Below are 21,457 nucleotides of genomic sequence, written 5' to 3' on the forward strand. Positions count from 1 at the left end.
CGGCTCCGGCTTCCTCCGCAAGCCCTGCCTCGGTGCCCGGTGCCCGCCCCCGTTCCTCCCCCGGCTCTCCCCGCTCCGTGCACCCCTCAGCCGGGCGAGCCGAGCCGCCTCCCGGGGGAGCCCCCGCCGAGCAACAGTTGCCCCCAAGTCGCGGCCGCCGCCCCCCGCCCTGCCCGGGGGAGCCCCCTCGGCACCGGGAGGAGGAGGGAGGAGGAGGCGAGAGCGGCTCGGGGGGGGGGGGGGCTCGGGGGCTGCGCGGAGCCGCCGCCGCTTTGCAGCGCTGAGCGCCGCCGGTCTCTCCCACCGCCCCGGGGCCGCCCGGAGCCGCAGGAGCAGCTCCTCGGATCCGGCTTCCCGGCTCCCCGCGGCGATGGAGCGGAGCGGCGGGGCCGCGGCGCGGCTCCTCTTCGCCGGGCGCAGCCTCCCTCTCCTCCGCCTGCGGGAGCGGAGCCGCCCCGCCGCCGGGCACCGACCCCCCTGCTAGGCTCCCGCACCCCCTGGACCCTTCGTGCATCCTCTGAACCCTCCGTGCATCCCTCCCCCCTAAACCCTTTGTGCATCCCCCGACCCCTGTTCACCCCCAAACCCCCTTTGTGCATCCCTCTGTGCGTCCCCCACCCCTTTGTGCGTCCCCCCTGTGTACCCCACAACCCCTTGTGCATCCCCTCCGTCCTCCTGTGCGCCCCTCAGCCGCCTCGTGCCCCCCCTCCGTGCCATCCAGCCCCGTCACCCCCCTCGCATGCAGCCCCAGGGCTGCGGGAGCCGGGGTTGCACACCATGGGCACGAAGCAGACCAAGGGCTGCCAGCCGGGCAGCGCCGGGGAGAGCTCCCCGGCCCACCACCGCAAGAAGGTGCCCCCCAGGGAAAGAGGAGACTTCCTCGCTTCCCTCGTGGTGAAGTCCGGCGAGAAGTTTGGGAAGGGCGGTGGCAGCAGCTTGCCCCCTTACCACCGGCGGATCTGCATGATCCAGGACATGCTGGTGCTGGTGAAGCAGGGGAAGCAAGAGGAGGCCACCGAGCTGCTGAAGAACCTGCGGCAGGTGAGGATGGGCAGGTTTCTCCGGGCGGGGGCTGCCTGCTTTCTGTGGGGAAAAGACGGTCTAGGAGCAAGCCCCATGCTGATTTCGAAAGCCTGTTAGCAAAGAGGGGGCACGCTCTGTTTTTGTGGGTCTGACTTTCGTGGCGTAATTTTGGGGAAGTGACTGAGGAGCTGCAGGGTGGTCATGGTGTTGGAGATGCTAAAATACCCCCGGGGAGGTGCTTTGCATTGTCTGCAACGAGGAACCCTGCCGGGTGCATTTTTCTCCTTCCCTTCACTGCTGGCGCTGATAGCTCTCTGGGTTTTGCAGCGTGCACAGCCCACTCAAGGTGGTTCCCACTCAACTTTCCAAAAGTTTGGTGCTTAGAGCAGCTCTGTAAGAGCGCTGAGGCAATTTGAGCTGGCAGCTTTTGAGGATCAGCTCTTTTCTTCCTGGCTCAGAAATACCCAGAGTTGGCAGCTTTGCTTTTTATCTTGTTCTTTTTGACGCACAATCGCGTGGTGGAGTTTTGCTGGTGTTGGCTTGGAGAAACGAGAGGCTGTGCGGGAGTGGGGAATTAATTGTACAGAGCCCGAGACCTTTTGCCTTGAAAGTCTGTTTGAGCTGGGCATTAGCTGAGAAGCAACAGGACGGAAAGTTGCTGTGAGCAAACAGAAAGGCAGCTGAGGAGCACTGCTCTGTATCCAGCAAATTAGCATTTAATCTTTTCTACTGATAGGTGGTGATAAAAAGACCGAAGTGCTGGGCATTTTCAAGGCTCTGGGGTATGCAGGGCTTTGAAAGGCATCGAGTTTTCCACGCAAACCAAAACTAGACCCGTCTTCAAGCTCAGGTTTTCTCCCAAGGAGCCTGCACAGCACTCAGCTGTTTGGTGTAACCAGTTCTGCCACCTGGGAAAAAGTTGCTCAGAACTTTGCTGGGCATTGGGAGCAGCTTTCTTGCCCTGTAGTTAATCTGTCCACAGGAAAACACAGCTGGTGCAGAGTCTGATGGTTTTCTTTTTGGATTTTGTGTTTTGATTTTAGCATTTCCCACCCCCACCATTTTCTGGTCCAGTTAATTTTTTAGCAAGTGGATGTGTCGTTTGGGGCATGTCCCTGACCCATTCATGCCACTTCCATTTATCCTGTCAGCCAGGGTCCTTCTGCCCAGCTGGTTTATGTGGTTTAGGACTATCTTTGGAACAGCCCAGCTAAGAAATCTGAGCAGTGTCATATCTGTTTCTGTTTCTTTATGGAAAGCTCTTGGAACTTACTCTCAACCTTGAGATAAGGTGCTTTTCCCCAGATGAACGTGCCCCATCACTGGGAGTTGGCAGTACAACTCTTTGGGACAATGACCTCTCCATTTGGGATCTGTGCATCAGTTGTGGGTTTCCTTGGCTGGGAAAACCTCATGGGACAGAAGTGGCCATGAGTTGGGCAGCAGATCAGTGCCCAAATGTTGCACCCTCTCAAGCCACGCCAGAGCTTTATCGCTGCCCCAGCCCACTGGAGCTGGCAGAAAGGCAGGTGCTAATTTTAGCAGGTGTTTATCTCAAACACCTCCTCAAAAAATAAATCTTGGTGCCTGGGGAGTGCCATGAATCACTCTCAAGTTCTCTCTGGCTTCAGAGACTGTTTTTTCTCAGCGATGCTCTGGACTGTCCTCGCCCTCCACACAAGTTGATTGTGCAGAGTGAAGGAGCTGGGGGGTGTCACAGTGGATGATGCCCTGATGACAAATCTGACCGTGGGGGCATCGTGTCATCTGACTTGGCGGGGGGGAGGGAGGGGGAAAGCTTAAAAAATTCATTCTAAAATGCTGGGGGAAGCCAGGAAGCTGTTACAATCAAGCATGTCTTTGTCAGTGAGTGTTTCTGAAGAGCTTGCTCTGATAAAATGTATCTTAGAGTGTCAAAATAGGGAACACTTTGTCCTAGATACTATAATAGACTCAAAGCACGTTTTTAATGAGGTGGTATTATTCCTTGCCTACAGGTAGTGAATGTGGGATGCCCCACTGAACAAATCCTGGTTGCTGTGGTTTTCCACCAGCTGGCTTTTGGGCGGGGACATTTTAGAGGTGCATTGGTGGCTGCAAGGGACCCTTGGTTTGCTCCCCACCAGTGGGAGCCTCCAAAAGCTGAGCCCCTGCCACATCTCAGCCTGAAAGTGAGGATTTGGAGGGAAGGATGAGCTTCCCCCTGTGGAGAGGGATGGAGGGGTGAGCCTGGTGGGGCAGAGAGTTTTCCCCTGAGCCATTTATAGGGTGTCCACTGCAGAGGGGCTGTGGCACTGGCTGATGTAACGTGGGATGCTGCTCCTGCAAAACTGGGATTTTCGAGCAAACCCAGTGACCTGGTGCCCAGCTCTCAGTTGAGATTTTTTAAATCCCAGCCATTTAGGTCACTGGGAGCCTTTCCACTGATTTCATCAAGCTTTTTAGCCAGCCCAGCACGCTAGTGAGGGGGTAGGTGACAGCATCCCTGCGTTTGGAGGTGCTCCATCATTTTTTTTTTGAGCAGGATGAGCATTCCAGCCCCACCACTGGCACCAATGTCCACTGTGGCCTTTTGCATTTCACCAGATTTATCCATCCTGCTCCCCTCGCTGAAATAGGAGCGGCACTGTCTTCTTTTCAGGCTCTTGTAAGGACTAATTAGTGTTTCCAGGAATGCTTGGAGGTTGCAAACAACTGTAAAACGCTAAGATACGAAGCGAACTTCTTTTTGTTTGAAAAGATAAAAAACGTGAACAGCAGACAGGCTGCTTTGCTTCCAGACTGCTCCTCGGAGAGGTCAGCAGCGGTCTCTGGAGCGGAGGCAATTCGATCCCACTGCCTGCCCTCAAAATAACACTCTGTGTTATTCCTGCATGCAGGAGCTGGCAGCGGCCACTCCAGAGGGTATGTGCTCCTTTGGCACAGCCAGGCTCGTTTAACTACGGGCTCTTGAGCTAGAGATACCCACTGCTTTTTCCTTTCTGCTCTGGTAACGCTGTCAACGACCCGGAGCCTGAACCCCACGCTGCAAAATTAAAATCCCTTCCCCAAAAAAGTGCCGTCTGCCGCTCTCTTTGGCTGAGGTGTTTGCCCTCGCAGTGCTGCTCGTAGGGTGCTCTTGGCAGCTAAACACATTGGAGGATAAGTGGGAATGCACTGAAATACTTAACATTTTATTGAGGCTGGAGTTTGGGGTTGCCAGGAGCTTGCTAGTCACCTGGAAGGAGCCAGTTGCCTTTCATGGAAGTGATTCTTGCGCTGAATGACTCGGAATCTGGTTTCTCTGCTATAAAGCAACTTCCCAGATTTACCTGTCAGCATCTTCTCTGTTTTCCAACAAGGAGCTGCTGCAGGGCCTCACCCTAAGAGAGGATGAAGAATGAATTAATTCAGGGTGTCCAGCATTGGAGGCACGGGAACCTGCTCTCACACCCTCCACCTCATCCATGTCCTGGGTGGGAGAACTGCAGCTCCACTGTGCCCAATACCACCAGTTGCAGAGTAGGATGGGCTTTAGCCTTATGTAGCATATCACTTTTATTTTTACTTTTTTATTTTTTTCCCCACTCTGGAGTTTCAGTGGTTAAGGCAGCCAAGAGCTGTCAGTATATTAAATTCTGGGAGTGTCTCTCCTGCTGGGGAGAGGATTTGTAAAACAAAGCATGTTTTCCTCCTCTCCGCTGCCAAACGGATCGGTTTTCCCAAGTGAAATGGTGAAGCGCTTCCCAGCACATTACGTTTCACTCGAGGAATTTGCCATTGGTTATGGCTCGACGTGGAGGCTTTGCTGGGCTGTTGCTGCTGCTCCAGCAGAGCTGGTGGGAGAGGGGAGGAGGAGGAATCTGCCAGATCTGGGCATCACCCGTGCTGGGCAGGAGGTGTGCAGCAGTTCCAGGAATTAAACAGAAAAAGGGGGAGAAGAAGAGCAAAAGTGTTGTAATAAACCTCTGGGTGCTGGAGGTGGCCAGAAGCCAAATGGCAAGGTCCAAGGTACGGCAAAGCTGCTCCATTTGTAAGGTGGATTCTCTGCCGCAGCAGCTTTGCCTGGGCAGTGATGGGGTGTGAAGGGCAGGGGAGGGGGGTCAGGTCCCCAAATGGGTAAAGTCTGTGATGATTGCAGCTCATCAGGATGAAGGGGGTGCTTTTTGTTGCTGCCTTGTCTCAGATTCAGACATTTTCCCTGAAGGATGCTGGCCCCTGGCTTTGCCCCAGCCTCGGAGCACACGCTTCAGCCCTGCTGGTGCCAAAACTGCTGAAAGGTTCCTCCTCAGCCGTGTGGTTGGATGTGCTTATGGACACCCAGAGCAGACCTTGGGGAGCGCTGCGGTCTGGTTGATACAATCCAGCTTATCTGCAGCCTGTGGGTGCCTCGTGGCTGGACTGTGCCACTCTCTCCTCCCTCTTGGCCCTGTGCACACCAGCCATGCGGCATCACTCCCGTGGAGACCATCCTGTGGCCTCTGGAATGCTGGAGGACCTTGGCAGTGTTGTGTCTGCGAGGGAACCCCCGGTCCCTTCTCCTGAGCACCAGGACCGGCCAATGTACCGCAGGTGACCAAGGCTGGGGTTTCCTGCAGCCTCTGAGCTGCCAGGAGGGCAGGGATGAAGAGGTTTGCATCATTGGGCTTGGTTTTTTTGCAAGTGGGAGATCCTGAGGCTGGGAAGTGGGGGCTGAGGCCAGGGACCTGTTCTGCTGTGCACTGCAGGGTGGAAGTTGGGTAACCCAGCTCTCGAGTGGGGTAGCTTTGGGATTAGCACTCATTTCCTCTGGTTCAGGCTGTTGATGAAACCACCAGTGCTCTCCACGATTTTTTTTAACCCTTAGGCTGCTGGAGGCAGCAAGTGACAGTGATGGGGTGTTTTCTGCCCCAAACAGGGTCTCTGGTCTTCGCACCCTGCTCCCTAACCCTGCCCTGCTGGAAGATGATCTCTTGCAGTGTGTGTGCTTCCCATCCTGGCTCCTTCTGCACTTTTTCCTTCCCCTGTGGGATTCACAGGTGGATGTGTCCCATGTCTGCTTGGCATCCAAGCAACCTGGTTTTAATTAACCCCCTGCAAGGTGACTGCTGCTGCTCCTCCTAAGGAAAAATGCGTCTTTGGAGGATGCTGAGATACAGGGAGGGAGGGGATGGTCAGGCAGAGGAGTTATGTGTTTGGCAGTGTGGCCTCAACCCCTGCAGCCCCCTTGTGCAGCAGTGATGCTCACCCTGCCACTGACATGGAGCAGAGTGGGTTTTCTCTTCTGTCAGGATTGGGGAATCGCACACATTAGGAATCAGTGTTGGTAGTGGATGCATTAGTGTAACACACTTGGGCAGGCCCTGCCTGCTGCAGGGCTGGCAGTGTGGGGGCCTGAGCATGGGTGAGATCTGTGTTCATGTACCCATTTCATTTGAGGGGCACGTCCTGGATGAGCTCCCTCCCTGACCAGCTTCCCAAGGATCCCTGGCTCAGCCTGTCTGGAAGTGCTGCTGGCTGGGAGGGCTGTGTGCCCAGAGAGCTGGTCATTCCCACATGTGCCATAGCTCTGGATCCGGGAGGTGCCTCGGCTGAAAAGGATCTGAGATGAAACTGCTGGGTCAGACCTCGGTTTCCTTCCTCTGGACCTGTGGAGCCAGGCTGGGTTAGACTGGGCTGTGTTAGGCTGGGCTGGACTGTGCCACAGGCTGCTCCCAGAGGAGGGGGAGGTCCTGCCTGTGCCCTCATTGGAGACAGAAGTCTCCAAGCTGGGAGAAGTTAATGGTTGCAGTTGGCACCCCAGCCCCTGTTCAGCACTTTATCTGTTTATATAATAGCAGGAATGTGCATTTCCCCCTGCCAGGCTTTCCCATCTGATGTGAAATGCAGCAGCTCCAGTCTCCAGCCTGCAGAGAGCCTGGCATGCACCTTTATATTTTTTTTTCCTTTTTTCTTTTTATCTTGCTTCAAACTGTAAAACCCCAGAGTCTGAGGATGTCTCCTCTGTCTTGCCAGCGTGTGGGTGTGATGGCTGTGTGGGCAGAGACCTCCCTGCAGATCCCAGTGCTGGGATCTGCGCTGTGCTGGGCTGTGCTGGGGGTCTCAGGGGGCAGGAATGCAGGACGATGCACTCAAAATTCAGTATATTGTAGCTTCTCAAAGGCTTTAGGTCAATAATAGTATTTGATGTGTTGGGGTGGTTGGTGACTGTGGCCCCCTCTTAGGTAAGGGAGATGGTTATATATTAATATTAATTTCATTCTCGTACAAAGTGATGTGGAATTTTTAGTATTTAACTTCTGCAGGTCCTAGCTAAATGCCTAATACGATTCAATGCCTAATTCCCTTTCTCTTTTTTTGTGTCTCAGCCTCCTTCTCTTCCAGATTTTGGAGAAAAGACCACTGAATCGTAAATTTATTCTTGCCTCTAAAAGGAAAAGCAAATTGTCCTTTCCATTCCACTGAAAGCAGAAGGTTTTAACTCCAATTATTCCTGGCTCTGACCTTGCTGCTTTGCAAGAAGAAACTGCTTCGAGCTTTTCAGCTTTCTCAGATCTTTTCAAGACTCTTTATCTTTCAGACTTCATGTCTTTCAAAGTCAGCAGCACTTTCTTTGTGCGAGGGTTTGAGCTTCACCAGCTCAAGAGAGTGCCTTGGACACGGACCAGAGCTGACGGGAGGGAGCTGCCTCCTTCCTCATGCCTTTGGGTATCTCAATGGATATCTCATTCCTTAGGGCCTCTTTATATTGCAATATAACCTTCCTAGAGGCCTGGCTCTCTTGCCATTGCAAAACAGGACTCAGGTTTGATATTGGTGGGGGAATTTCTTTGGGAGACATTTCTGAGTTTTGCGGGTGTTCCAACAGCTTGCGCATCCTTGTCGGCCCATGGAGGGTTTCCCTGCTCTCCACTGGCACTGGATCACGCTGCTGTCTGCTGCTTTCAGTCCTTTAATGTCCCCTTTGCCTTTGAGATTGGTTTCTGAGAAGTAACAGCAGCATTTCCAGCTGCTTTGCTGCAGACCTGTTCCTGCTTCCCGCTGGTGCTGCTCCGCTGCCCGTTCCTGTGTGGTTGTGCAATGCTTGTGAGTGATCACAGGGAGCCAGGGGTTGCATTTGTGTGTTGCACAAGAGATTACTTGTGAGGCACTGTCTGTTAGTAACAGTGATTCTGATTCTGATAGTAACTGAGTTGACATGAATGTTAATTAATTAAAGGAGAGACCAATCAGCCAGCCTGCACTCCGAGCAGGACCCTCGAGTGTGCATGTTTATTTGGAGGATGGGGGGTGTGTGCTGGGTTTCTCAGCTCCTTGCTTTATGTTTAGCTACAGAAAATGAGAAAGTGGATGTCAGCTGGGAAAGCAAAAATAAACCAGGTTAGAAAAGTGAGGGGTGTAGGGTGCAGAGCAGCTCGGCCAATCTGGGGGTGACGGGGTAAGTGCTGGTCACTGCCTTCACCCAGCTGAGGGGTGGATGGTGTAGCACCCACAGGGGCAGGACCTCCAGGTTCCTGGGAAGTGAGGCCCCGTTTTATAACCTTCAGCATGCAAAAGACTCCAAGAGGAGTGAGCTCTATCTGTCCCTTCCTCCCCCTCCAAAACAGGATGAGCCTGGAAAACGTGAGACTAAAAGCGCCTTGAACGGTTCCTGTATCTTCATCTCTTGCAGGCACTCTGTGTGCAGAGGAGGAGATTCCTGGCCCAAGGGCACAGGGCTTTAAGCCAATCTGTGCCTGAGAGCCCCTGGTCCCATGGCTGGGTACCACGCTGGGAAACATTGCCAGAGCTGACTCTCCCTCTCTCTCAGGGGATGCTTAATCTGAGCTCACTCAGGGGGTGGCTGGGAGCGGCCGAGCAGTTCATCGCTCTCTTGTTCTGCAGGGCTGTTCCTTTGCCCCCATCCTCCCCAGGGCCAGGCAGATCTTGGCACAGCAGCTAAATCCCAGCAGGGGAAAGCAAAGTCTGCTGAGGAAGGAGAGCAGACGTGCCCTCAGCCTTTTGCAGTCTGTGGTGAGAAATGGTTATTTTAGGCAGGGATGTGCTGAGGGTTTTTGCTGGGACACCTCTGTCCCTGTTCCCACCCTGCCTGCAGAGCTGGTCCCACAGAGCACAGTGAGTGTCGTGGGGACTGGTACCATCTCTCTGGCCATGACTTGGGGCAGCCCCACCTCCAGTGGGAATTGGAAAGCAGGAGGTTTGGGGTGTCCCATGAGATATCAAGTGTGGAGGTGAGAGCCTTGGGTTGGACCTTGGCAATAGAGCACACTGGGGCAGAGCCCCAGCACCCCTGCACAGGGGAGGAATCATACCTCTTGCAGCATCTCCATGAATTTTACTTGTGTTGAATAAGCCTCAGGCCCTGGTGCACCAAAATCAGGGTAGTGAAGCACAAATCTCTGCAGGAGCAGGACTCAGACCTGTTCAAACAGCCCATCCTTGATGGTCCCTTCTCTGAAGGTCCTTGTTGATCCATGGTGGCACACAGACAACCTTGATTCATTCTGGTGTTCTTTCATGTACTTCCATTTATAGCATCAATTTAGATACAGTCCTCCTCGCTCCAGGATTGAAAGAAGAAGGGATTTGGGAGAAATCTTGCTCCCAATGGCTCTGTGGGCTTCCTGGGCCAAGGCAGAAAGTGTGAAGCAATTTGGGATGTGAGTGTGAATGACCTACATCCACAGTGGTGACCACAGCCAAAATCAGCAAGGAGAGAATCTTGACTTAAGCAGTCCTTTTTTTGAGGATTTTTGGGGGGATCATTCTATAAGAAAGAGGATGTTTTCCTGTTTGGTTGTAAAAAACTGCTTCTGCTTGGTGTAATCAGATACTTCCTTTTCTGAGTAAGGAGCCTAGTGGATCTGGGGGTGTTTATTTAGGCAGCTGTTTGGCTGGGTGATTAATTTTGTATGTTTTTATTCTGGTGGGAAATGGTGAATTTGGGGTTTACACAATTGATTTATTCTTTTCTATTTCTGCCTCAAGTTATGTGGAGACGAAAATGAGTTTAAAAAGCAGAAAACTAGTATTTGAATGTTATTTGATCAGTTAATAAAATAGGCTGGATATGTGAGGCAGAAAAAGTAAATGTCTCAAAGAGAATTGACATTTAAGGCTAGTTGATTCATTAACTGGAGTATTAATTGTACCTAATGAGTTACACTGGTCACCATAATTAGAGATCTTGGTCTCTCATGTTGCAGTTTTACTTGCAGATTGGAAAACATGCATTTCTCCTTTGTACTCCTGATTTGTCCATTGACTTGCTGAAATGAGGTGTTAAACTGGACTAAGTGAATTACAATCATGGAATGATAGAATGCCAAGGGGTTGGAACAGATCACAGACTCATTTAGGTCGGAAAAGACCCTTAAGATCGTGGAGTCCAACCTTTGAATTAACGGAATTTAAGATGTTTTCTTTGTCCTTGTGAGAGAACCAGACTCCCTCAAAAGCTGTGTTTGTGCTTCAGTCTTTTCTGGTTGTGTTTTCATCAGTGTCTTCCCTTAAAATCCTTGGCAGCTGATGTGTCCTGCTTACCTGGGCAAACAGGAGCTGTTTAATATTAAAGCATGACCAGAAGTTGGTGTCACCTTGAATTGCTTGTTTGAAATGGGTGTTTTAAATTTAATTTTTAAATTTAATGTTTAATGTTTAAAGCCACTTTGAAGAGCACTATTAATTGAATTTTAATGTCATTGAGTTGAACCCTTGTGTAGCCCTGCCATTAATTCTACCATAGCAAGTTTGGGCATTTACTGATCACTTTGAGCCAAACAACTTTACCATTGGGTTTCTCTGAAGAGACTGAGAAATCTGGGAGGATCCCACCCCTGCAGCTGCCATAAATCACATTCCTCCAGTTGGGAGGTACCTGCCAAGTTGGATCCTCAAAGGAGCATCCAGCTTCCTTGGTGCCAGACAGGGAAGTTACTATGAAAGCCTTCAAGAAAGATTCCACTTTCCAAGCTTCTTCCCTCTGAGCCAAGTACCAAATACCAGATCCCTGCCCTGCTCTACCTGAGGGTTAAAAATCTTACACTGCAAATCAAAACACTCAAGCATGGGATAAAATATGGGAAAGACTTAATTTCTTCCCTTAACCCCTCAAACCTCCTGACATTCCTTTGATGATATATTCCTGTCAGGTAAGGGCAATGGTGGCACTGATTGAGTCTTAGGATGGGAAGATGGGAGGCTTTCGAGCCACCCTGCAAAAAGTGGAGATAATTTGCCCAGGCTGATGGTCTCGTCCATTACTTTCCCCATCAACATCCCATTTTTCTGTGGTTGTTTTAAGAGGAAACCCTCATCTCAGCAATTCTCGAGCCACCTGGCAGCCTCTCCTACAGCAGCCAACATCAATGTATGATTGTGTGCCATTCCCAGCCTGTCAGAGCCTATAATGGGATTACAGAGTGCCCTCATCATTGCTGAGCATGAGGCTTTTCATCCTCTCTTCAGATTAAAGATGTAGCTCTTAACCACATACCTAAGTGCCCTTAAAAACCCTGAGCATCACCAGGGTGGGTGATGCAAACAGGCTCCTTCCATGTCTTTGTGGAGGGGCTGCTGTGGCTTCAAACTGATAGAGGGTAGATTTAGATTAGATTTTTTAGGAAGAAATTCTTCCCCTGTGAGGGTGGTGAGGCCCTGGCACAGGTTGCCCAGGGAAGCTGTGGCTGCCCCATCCCTGGAAGTGTCCAAGGCCAGGTTGGATGGGGCTTGGAGCAACCTGGGCTTAGTGGGTTGGAATGAGATGAGCTTTAAGGTCCCTTCCAACCCAAAACAGTCTTTGCACAGATTTGTGCATTTGGCCCAAGCAGGGGAGAAAGGTGTCTCAGCTGAATGTGTACAACCTCTGCCCTCTGACATCTCCTTTTTGAGTATAAAAATCCTCTCCTTTCCATGGGAGAATGCCAGAAGAGGCATTTTACCTCTCTTGCCCTTGTTGCTTAAGAACAAGGGTGTCAGCAGCTCTTAGAGCTGGTAAGACTCCAGGTTGTCCTGGATTTTAGGATGTGTGCATCTCTGTAAAGCCCCTGGGTGCATGGTAAGCAACAAGAGCCCGTGGGTGTGCAGCACCTGACACAGCAGGTCCCTGCTCCCACATGGGGACCAGCTGCTGGAACTGTACCAGGACTTGACTGTCCAGTACAGGGCACTGGTCATTAAGTGGAAAGGCTGAGCTGGAAAAGAAGGAAACAGCACCAGTGCTCTTCCCGAGCTGCTGCACACTCTCCATGCACAGCTTGGGGATGGTTGGTCTTCCCTTTGTTTTCCTTCCCGCCCTGTTGCTGTCCAGAGGGGGAGGGTGGAGAATCTGGCACAGTGCAGGTGACAGGGTCAGCCTGTCTGCACCCAGCGCAAGTTTTGGCTCCGACAAACTTCTCCATCCTTTTTCAAACGGATGAAAAGCAGTTCTCAGATGAGATTAACTCCTGAAACGCAGTGAGGACTCTCCTCTTGGGGTGCTTTCATCTTGTGCCCATCGGCTGCTATTCTCCACCAACACAAAGAAAATAAATAAGCTAAGCTTCTCTCCTGCAAGCTATTTAAAAAAAACAACAAAAAACTTCAAGTGTTGCTTCATCCTATAAATCAGTTATATTTTCTAGAAGGACTCATGTTTGCTTATATGCCCTCCCTTCAGAGGAGACAGTGCTGGAGCAAAAATACAGAAGCCTGAAATAATCCAAAGGCAGGAATACAGTGCCATTCCTGCAGGCTGAGATCATTTCACAGGGCTGCCTCTGTTGACTGCAGAAGGATCAGGATGACATCGTGCTGCTGAGCACCACGTGCAAAGCCTTGTGGGACCCAACGCTGACCAAGCTCCATCTCGGGATGTTTCATCTCTGACTGACCCATCCACGAGCCACAGGGTTGTCCAGCCCTGGAACAGGCTGCCCAGGGCACTGGTGGAGTCACCATCCCTGGAGGGATTTAAAGGACATGTAGATGAGGCGCTGGGGCCGTGGTTTAGTGGTGGCCTTGGCAGCGCTGGGTTCGTGGTTGGACGCGATGATCTCAGAGGGCTTTTCCAACCTAGAGGATTCCATGAAAAGCATCTGTTCTACTTGCTCTGCAGAGGGAATGGAGGGGCAGAAAGGCTGAGCGTCCCCCTGGCAAAGGGGAATGGGAACATCCACTGGAGCAGGGAAATCCCAAGAGCAGGAATGAAGAGTGCAGAAGTGGCAGAGCCACGAGTAGGGCTCCCAGCAGCTGCTCCTTATCTCTTTCTGAGCAGTCTCGTCGGGGAAGATAAAGTAAAAAGGGAAAAGATAACACATATGGAGTCTGCTTGGCAGCTCAGCGACTCTCAGAAGTAGGTTTTTCCAACCTATTTACTTGTCAGTGGTGATTTTGGACAAGCCTGTGATATCTTCAGAGAGAAACAAGGTTTTTTTCTTGTTTAGCGTCTAGCAAAAGGAATCTTTCTTTCAGGCACGAATTTCTGGCATTTCTTGGCAGGGGAGAGTAAGGTCCCAAGGCTCATTTGGTGTCACCCTGTGCTAATGCCACCCCAGCCCATTGTGAACACCGTGGTTCACCCACATCTCACGTGTGTGAGGCTGTAGGTGTCTGGTTCACCACAGACCAGTTGCTTCTACACTTTGAAAACAGCTCAATTAGTATTAGTCACGTCTCAGTGCTGCCTTAATATTGAAATCAGCTGTTCGTGGCCATTGGAGGAATTCCAGCCCAGGGCAGTGGATGTCTCGCTGGGACCAAAGCAGGGAAGGGAAGGCTCGACTTGCTGGCGGATGGGGCCGCACAGTGAGCTCATCCTGGCTTTGCTCTTGCTCAGCTCATCGTCTTGCATCGGGTTTCAGTGATTTTTCAGCCCTGTGGTCATATCTGGGAAACGATATTAACAAGTTGGTCTAGTGTCCTGAAAGCTTCTTGGGTTCTCCTTTCTCTGCTGTTGACTTCAGGAGGAACTGGTGGTCAAAAATGTTAGTGTTGGCTGTTTTGAAGTTGGAAAATAAACGTCCTGGGCTTGCAGTGCCGGAACTGTGGTGGGAACTTCAAGCCAAAGACTTTGTTCTAGCACCTGTGGGAATATTCTTCGGTCACAGCATTTCATGGGCTCTGGTTTAGTTTTCCCAGGAACGCTCAGCCAGCCGTGGGATGCAGCAGCACAGGGATTAGCAGGGTACTGTGCTACCACCGGCATTTCAGGCCTCTGCTTCATGGGATGGTGTCACATTGTAAGAGGGAAATAGCCCAAGGCATGGAGGCAGAGGCTTTTCTTGATGGGTGCTTTGCTGATGTTCCCCTTCTAGAGTTGCCCCTGCCTTGTTCCTATGACTGACTGGTTGTCTTTTGGTCCTCAACTCGGACCCCAACAGTCGAGGTGGGGTCAAATCCACTGGTGGAAGGGAATCCTCCTCAGCCTGGGAGCTGTGAGAAGCAAAAGCCTGCACTGCATCGGCTCCAAGTGCAGGAGCTGTGGTGTGACTCAGCAGCAGAAGCAGCAGGTTTTCCATGCAAACTGATCTTCAGGTGTGGTTATTGTCACCCACGAGTGTCAGCTGATGGAGTGTTACCGTGCCCTGGGCACTGCACTGCCACTGATCCATCACGTGCTCGGTTTCCTTCACAGAAGCTTCCTGGGCAAAGGTATGTTTTCTGTCCCTGGCATCCCAGCTCACTTGGCACACGCTGCCGGCACCTCCGCTGGGAAATGAAGTATCAACAAGAACAACTTAATGGCCCTGACTGTCAAACAAAGTAGAAATATTCTCATTTTTATTTGGAGCTGGGAGGGGACTTTGACACCTTTTATTGCTGAACAAGATGTACTGCTGCCCTCCGAGCAGGAGGTGGCTCCTGGGGGAAAGGAGGGCATGTCCTTGTTTCTCCCAGCTGCCCCCCAGCCTGCCTGGCGTGGGGGTGCTGTGGGTTTGGGGGTGCAGAGAGCATCTCTTCCCCCTCCCAGAGAACTCAGAGCCTACAAGCGGGGCAGGAGGAACAGGGCACAGCAGAAAGGCTGTTCATTACCTGTGTCTGCTCAGCACCCCCAGTGAAGCCTGGGGTGAATTTCTTGGCCAAGCACAGGGGCTCTCAGGCCACGTGTGGGTTAATCTGTCACATGCCAGGCAGCCCCTGGGGCTCAGAGGAGCAGGGCCAGCAGCCACCACCCTCCGGCCTTTCTGCAGCAGTGTGTGGTGAAATGAAGAGGAGGATCTTAATAGCACTTACTGGAAACATTTGCTGGCGAGTCAGTGCTGGCTCTGGAAGGGCAGAGCACTGCTCTGACCAGCCCAGCCTGCAAATTGCCTGGGATCTCCTGGGATCTCATTGCCTGATTTTGTACAAAATGCTCTTCCACTGCTCACTGAAGCTGCATCTTGCTCTGGTTGTGGTGTGTCCTGGCCATCAGCTCCCTGTGCTGCTGTGAAGGGACTGGGGTGGAGAGGGCTGAGGAGGAAAGAAGTTTTGCTTAACGAAAACCTGTATTAAGTGCTCGCCTAATCCAACCCCTTTGGCTTCAGTGGGACTTAAACATGTGCTTGTAGTTAATCAGGTATTTAAGTGGCTTTCTGACTTGGCAAGCATGAGAGAAGATATCCCAAAGGAGAAGGAGGAGAACAGAACTGTGGCCTCCCAACTAAAGGTGTTTGGAAATGTGGACTTTGGAGGCAGAAGGCAGCAGTGTGAGTTTGAGGATGTGGCTCTAACTTTCTGTGGCTCAATTTCTCCTTTTGTTTAGGGAAAGACTCCCTGCATACCCCACGTGGGCTGTGAGGCATCAAAGATTACAAGAAAGGCAGTGATTAAGTGAGACCAGTGAGCTGGGATCAGTTTGTATCAGTAAATACATCTGAGCTGGCAGTGGAGGACAAAGGAAAGGTCCTACCAGCAGCTGCTGAGCTCCAGGGACAGGCAGCTCATCGAGAGGAGGGCTCTGCCAGGCACCCAGGGTGAGACCAGAGGGGCATCAAAAAGCTGCTGAGCATGAGGAACTCTACAGCTGTTTGGTAGGGCTGCACAGGAGAGGGTAATGCAGTGCCTCACTTGTGACTGCTTAGGAGTGTTAGAAATGCTTTCCCTTCCCTCACTGACTCCACCCCAGAGACACTGAGCACTGTGGTTATCAGGATTGACTCAATAAGCTCACACTGCTCCGGAGCCGGGGAACAGGCTTTTCAAAATATGGGTGGAGCTGCCTTGCATCTTCAGGCACTTTGCTGAGGTACCTGGTCCTGTGGACTCCATCAGAACCACCTCCATCTTGCTGCTGGGGAAGCTGAAGGAAAGAGAAATTAAGTTTCTTGCCCTCTGTGTGAAACAGCATCCTCCCTGATTTCTCCCTGCTGCAGCCACTTTGTGCACAGGTTTATATGATTTTCTTGCTTGGTGTTTGTGCTGTGGCTGCTCAGCCCAGTGCTGGTTGCATCCCACAGCAGGAGAACAAGCCCCACCGAGCTCATTTGGTGGCCTGGGCTGGTCTGGAATATGTCTCCACACAAACACACAGCATTACAGTTACTGTGATTATCATGCAAAGCGTAAATTATTTAAGCATACAAGTTTGTTATGTATTGATTTGCCATTGCTTTGAATCCCATTACATGAATCTGCTTTATTAATGGACTTCGTCCATGCTCGAGATTAACTGTGATGCTGGATTTGCAAATGAAAGAATTGAAATTCATGTTGTCCATAATAATTACTTGGGTGATGCTGGCTGCCTTGGCACGCTGTTGGAAGCTGTGGAAACCTTTGTTCTTATTCCATTCCTCCTGCCTTGTCTTAAGTAAGGAAATTAGTTTGGTGCTGTGGGATTTGGTTGGTTTTCTCCTTTGCTGGAAGCTCCTTTTAACTGTTGGGAAGGTACCAAGTGAAAAAAGAGGCCTCACGCTCAGTGTGGAACAGGGTGTTGTTACTCAGAATAAATCTTAATGCAGAAAAGGATCAGGGTGGTTTTATTTCAGTGTTGAGCTCGACCCTATTTTCTCCTATTTTGCACTGAGCTAAAATCTGTCGGTGTCTTGTTTCCTCTAAGTTTTTACAGTGCAGGATCTCTACTAGGTGTCTTTCTGCAGCGATATGTAGCCAGATTCTTGTGCAAGGCAGCTGTAAAGAGTAATTCCACTCTCCTTGCTGGTAGAAAACCAGGGATATACCTGGATTTCAAATGTCCACGTGCCTGCAAAGCAAGAATGAGGATGTTGTGGATAAAGGGATCAAGATTTCCCCTCCAAACCCATTTCTGTCCCTGTGCTCCTCCCACCCAGGCTCCTGCAATGGTATAAATGGCACCCAAAAAAAAAAAATCAGCTGCAATTTGTTCGTTTAAATTATCTTTTTGTAACATTCACATTATTCCACAGCAACCAGTTTAAAGAGTGAATTGAATATTCGTGTCTCTCAAAGACGTCTTAAATTACTTCCCTTGAATAACCGACACTGGGAAAGAGCTGGGATGAGGAATCATTGATGCTTCTCTTTACTAAAGCCTATAAAGAGAATCTTTAAATCTGAGGTTTTATTCTAACACCTCTCCACCTTGAAGGATCCCAAAGCAATTGTCAAAACATTCCTACAGTCTCCCACCACTGAAATTCAGTCCCTTTGAAGTAAAGCTCAGCATTCATCGAGCGGCAACAATACTCCCCTCCGTAGCTAATGCAATAATAATCAACCCAGGGCTTGGAAGTGGAACCAGGGTTTAGGTGGCAGTTATTGGATTGCAGGCTCTTGTTGTGTGTGCAGGAACAGATTGATTTCCTTTGGGTGCTGGTAGGGGGTCCAAGAGGCTCCCCGGTGATCCAGGAACGTCCTTGTCGGCGTGATGTGCCTGGGAATGTCAGTGCTTGGGGATGATGTGGGAGGGGTTCCCAGTGGCTCACATCAAAACAAAGCCCCCGTGTCGGATAGGTGTGGGTAATCTCCACCTCGGCATTTTTGGCAGCACTGCAACACAGACCTGATCTATCCCCCGAAATAATGACGTTTCTTTTTCCGTCCCTGGAGTGCAACAGCTCTGCTGGCTGAGGAGAGCGAGGGATGCCATCGAAAGTAGCATTTTGAATGGGTAGAAAAAGCAAAGGTGATGTTTCAATTCCTTCTGTGCTTGGCTGTGTTGGGATCACCTGCTCCTGGGAACAGCTGACTGGGCTGTGCTCAGAGAAGGCTTTTCACCCAAGGGCAGGATTGCACTGTTGTACATCAGGAGATCCACGCTGACCTTCTCCTCTCACAGTGACAGCTGCTGGAAACAGGAGATGGGGCTCAAGTGGGCCAAGACAATAAATCCTGCTTTCCTGCTAACTGGACCCTGGTTCAACAGAATTAATGCCAGAGCCTGGCAGCTCATGCCATGTTGTGTTAATCTGTGAAGTGAACCTTGGAGAAGGTGGCTGGATTAGAGCAGGGAGGAGTGAGAGGTGAGGACTCCCAGTGTCTCATTTTCTCTGTTAGAAAAGAGGGTGGGTCCTCAGCACAGGGCGAGGTCAGGCTGGCTTTCCTGCAGGTTTACCTTTATTGTCCATCACGTCAGCCAAACCTCAGCTCTAGGAGAATCCATCTTCTCCTTCTCTGCTAAGGCTGGGCCTTGTGAGGCAAGATTTTTGGACTCTTTTCTTAGCAGAGACATTTGCAGGGATGTGTTTGGGTCATGCAGTACGTGCAGGTGGGGATGAGGAGCAGATTGCACAAAGTGCCTGTGGACTCGGTGTTGCTCCAACAACTCTCATCAACTGTAGTGTGTGTAGGGAGAGGGAGACTTGTCTGTAATTCCAAACAGGGAAGGTGTGTGATTACAAATGCTGCTCTTGTGCTGGGAATCGTTCACTTGCTGCATTCCCAGACACCGGGGCGGTCTCTGACAGGCAGTGGAAATTGTGAAGGCAAGTGATTCCTCACCATCTGACAGTGTCATCTTCTGCTTGGGAACCTCTTCCCCTTTCCCGCAAGGATCCCAGTTCTGCTTTTCTTTTTTGTTCCTCTAAATACTTACTATAAAGATGTGCATGTGTGTATTTACAGCATGTGAGCACAAAAGATCCAATATCTGCATGCACAAATAAAAGTCTTCAGTGGCCGTAAGGCACCTTCTGTCACCTTCTAAGGGACAAGAGTTGTTTGAGCTCCTGTTTACCTCCAACAAAACCATGGGGGCCTGAAGCAAATCTTAAAAATGTAACTAATATTGATGGGTGATCAGCTGCAAAACAGATGGGGCTGTTCTTTGGCTGGAAGAGTTGGTGCAGAAACCACACAGAGCTCAGTGCTTGCTGTGCTGGAAAACAAAGGTGAGAACAGTACAAGTGGGATTTTCCTGCTCCAGTTGCCTAAACATTAAATGTCTAGGATAAGCTAATTAGGGGGCTTTTCTTGGCAGATGACTGATAGAGACAACCACATCCAGAGACTGAGTCAGCCCAGCTGTCTTAGAGTAGGATGAATCACCATCTTCATATGAATTGACAGTAGACTGAGCTTAGGTGACAGGTCTGGATCCTTACCTGACAGGAGACTATATGAACCCAGTCCTCAAAGTCGGTTTTCCAGCAGAAATCTCAGAGACTTTTGCAAGGGAAAATAACAAAAAAAGGCAGGGAGAAGAGCTGGCACTGGTGCAGACCCTTCACCCTGAGGATCAGCCACTGATCCGTGCTGGGGCAGGAGTTCCTTCTGCAGCCCTGAGAGGTGCTGGTCACAGAGAAAAAGGAATGATAAATTGAAGTTCTGCTTCTGACCTGTGGTTTGGATACTTCAGTCAGCACCTGGGTTGCTCCAGCAAGCTGTTTCAGCACACATGAGGATGGAAATGGCAGATGTTTGATTAAATTTGTCCTATTTCCTTTTAGTGCTTCACTGCAGAGTTGTTAATGGGAGGTCCAGCGGCAAGAACGGAGTTAATAGCATGGGTGTCTTGCAGGGTTGATACATTAACCTTTTCCTTTGGATTTTGGCCATGTAGTGTGGGGGGCTCTGGGTGGGGCTGGTTACAGGAGGTGAGGAGGCCGTGAGAGTGGCCCTTCAGTGTTTGCACTCAGCTGTGCTTTGTTCACAGCCTCCCCCACACCTTGCCCTTAGACCTGCAGCTTTTTCTGCCCCGCATTTCCATTGTAGGAGGAAACTTTGGGGGATTGCTCTCCTTGGGAAGGTGTTGGTGCAAAGGCTAAAGAGACTCTTGTGCTTTAGGGCTGGGACTGCTGGGAGGTTGGGCTGTCACCCATCCATCTGGGAGCAGGAGGAAGAAGTGACAAGTCCCACCAGAAGCCATCTGGTGCAGGCTCTGTATGGCCAGCAGGATCCTGGCTTGGGGCTGGAGCCCCAGCTGGAACAACAGCCCCAGATTGATCACTGGGTTGGATGGGAAATCAGGATGTGGGCAGCTCCTGCTGGTTTAGAAAGGATGAGTGAATAATATTTTGTGAGCTTACGACAAACAGTTGCGTTAAAGGGAGTGATGGATCTAAATTGTTTGAATTGTTCAAAGCAAATCCTGGAGTCACCTTACCCAAATAGCATTTCCAAGCTTTTTCTGTACTGGGATCCCACTGGCTCTGTAAATCAAGCTGGGATGGGTAGCTGAGGCTCTCCTCATTAAATGTCCACAGGCACTTTCCTGAAGAATTCTTTTAACTGTGGTCTGGCCAAACTCCAGTTGGAGTAATTGCCTTTGCTTCGCAGTATAAAATAAAAGCAGGGCATTTTTCTGCAGATCTCTTATTCTCAGTTGTTTATTATCTGGATGGTGGCATCATATCTCTGCCCATTAATCCATCTCTCCAAGTTTCTATAATTCCAGCCTCCTGGAGGGGGTTCAAACTGCCACCATTTATTATTTGAGTCAGTCTGCCAGGGAAACGTTTTCTTCTTCCCCAGAGCATCAACTCTCTTCTCTAGTTGCACCCTCACTCCAGGCTTGAATGGGCAATCTTCGGTTCCAAACCAATATTAACTCTGTTAAAAATATCCCACATATTGAAACTCTGTTTTTACACTAATGGGGTGGATTAGTTGGGCATCTTTGTGTTGCTGAGGTCTGTTTTTTCCCCAAAACGTGTTGGAATGTCATTACCCTTTAGGTGCTTTACTCTTCTCTCAACCTGTCAAATTGGTTCCTGTCTTATAAAGCTGTTTGGGGAAGAGGAGAAGGAGATGGATGGACAACATGATTGTTTCAGCCTTGTTTCCTTAGGATACCCAGTTAAGAATTAAGCTGTTTATGGCATGTGTTAAACACCTCATTGCAATGTATAAAGCCGTGGTTTATGGAGGTGTACACAGATGACAGGAGCTGTTGGGCTGCAGTCAATGCACCAGGCAGATAATCTTTTCAGCAGTGCAATTCCACACTGCTTGCCCTTATCTCACGGGAAAGTGAAGCTGCACCAAGAGCAGGGAAGCAAACGCTGGAGGGTTCACCACGTGCAGAACGGGTGGAGGCTGATTCTACACCCTGTGCCCATCATAAACACCAAGTTTTACAGTGACTTCCTAACCTCCA

The 21,457-nt window shown here is 50.5% G+C and overlaps 1 protein-coding gene across 2 annotated transcripts in view; it reads left to right on the plus strand.

Annotated features, from left to right (window-relative positions):
• Positions 1-384: 384 nt before the first annotated feature.
• Positions 385-21,457, plus strand: part of LRRC75A (leucine rich repeat containing 75A) — a 70,261-nt gene continuing 49,188 nt past the window's right edge. For both annotated transcript variants that reach the window (XM_032707772.1, XM_032707771.1), the window contains exon 1: positions 385-1,041. In XM_032707772.1, the coding sequence (XP_032563663.1) occupies positions 778-1,041 (264 nt within the window). In that variant the 5' untranslated portion in view covers positions 385-777. The remainder of the gene's footprint in view (positions 1,042-21,457) is intronic.

This window comes from Chiroxiphia lanceolata, chromosome 20 (genome assembly GCF_009829145.1).
Source record: "Chiroxiphia lanceolata isolate bChiLan1 chromosome 20, bChiLan1.pri, whole genome shotgun sequence".
Lineage (NCBI taxonomy): Eukaryota > Metazoa > Chordata > Aves > Passeriformes > Pipridae > Chiroxiphia > Chiroxiphia lanceolata.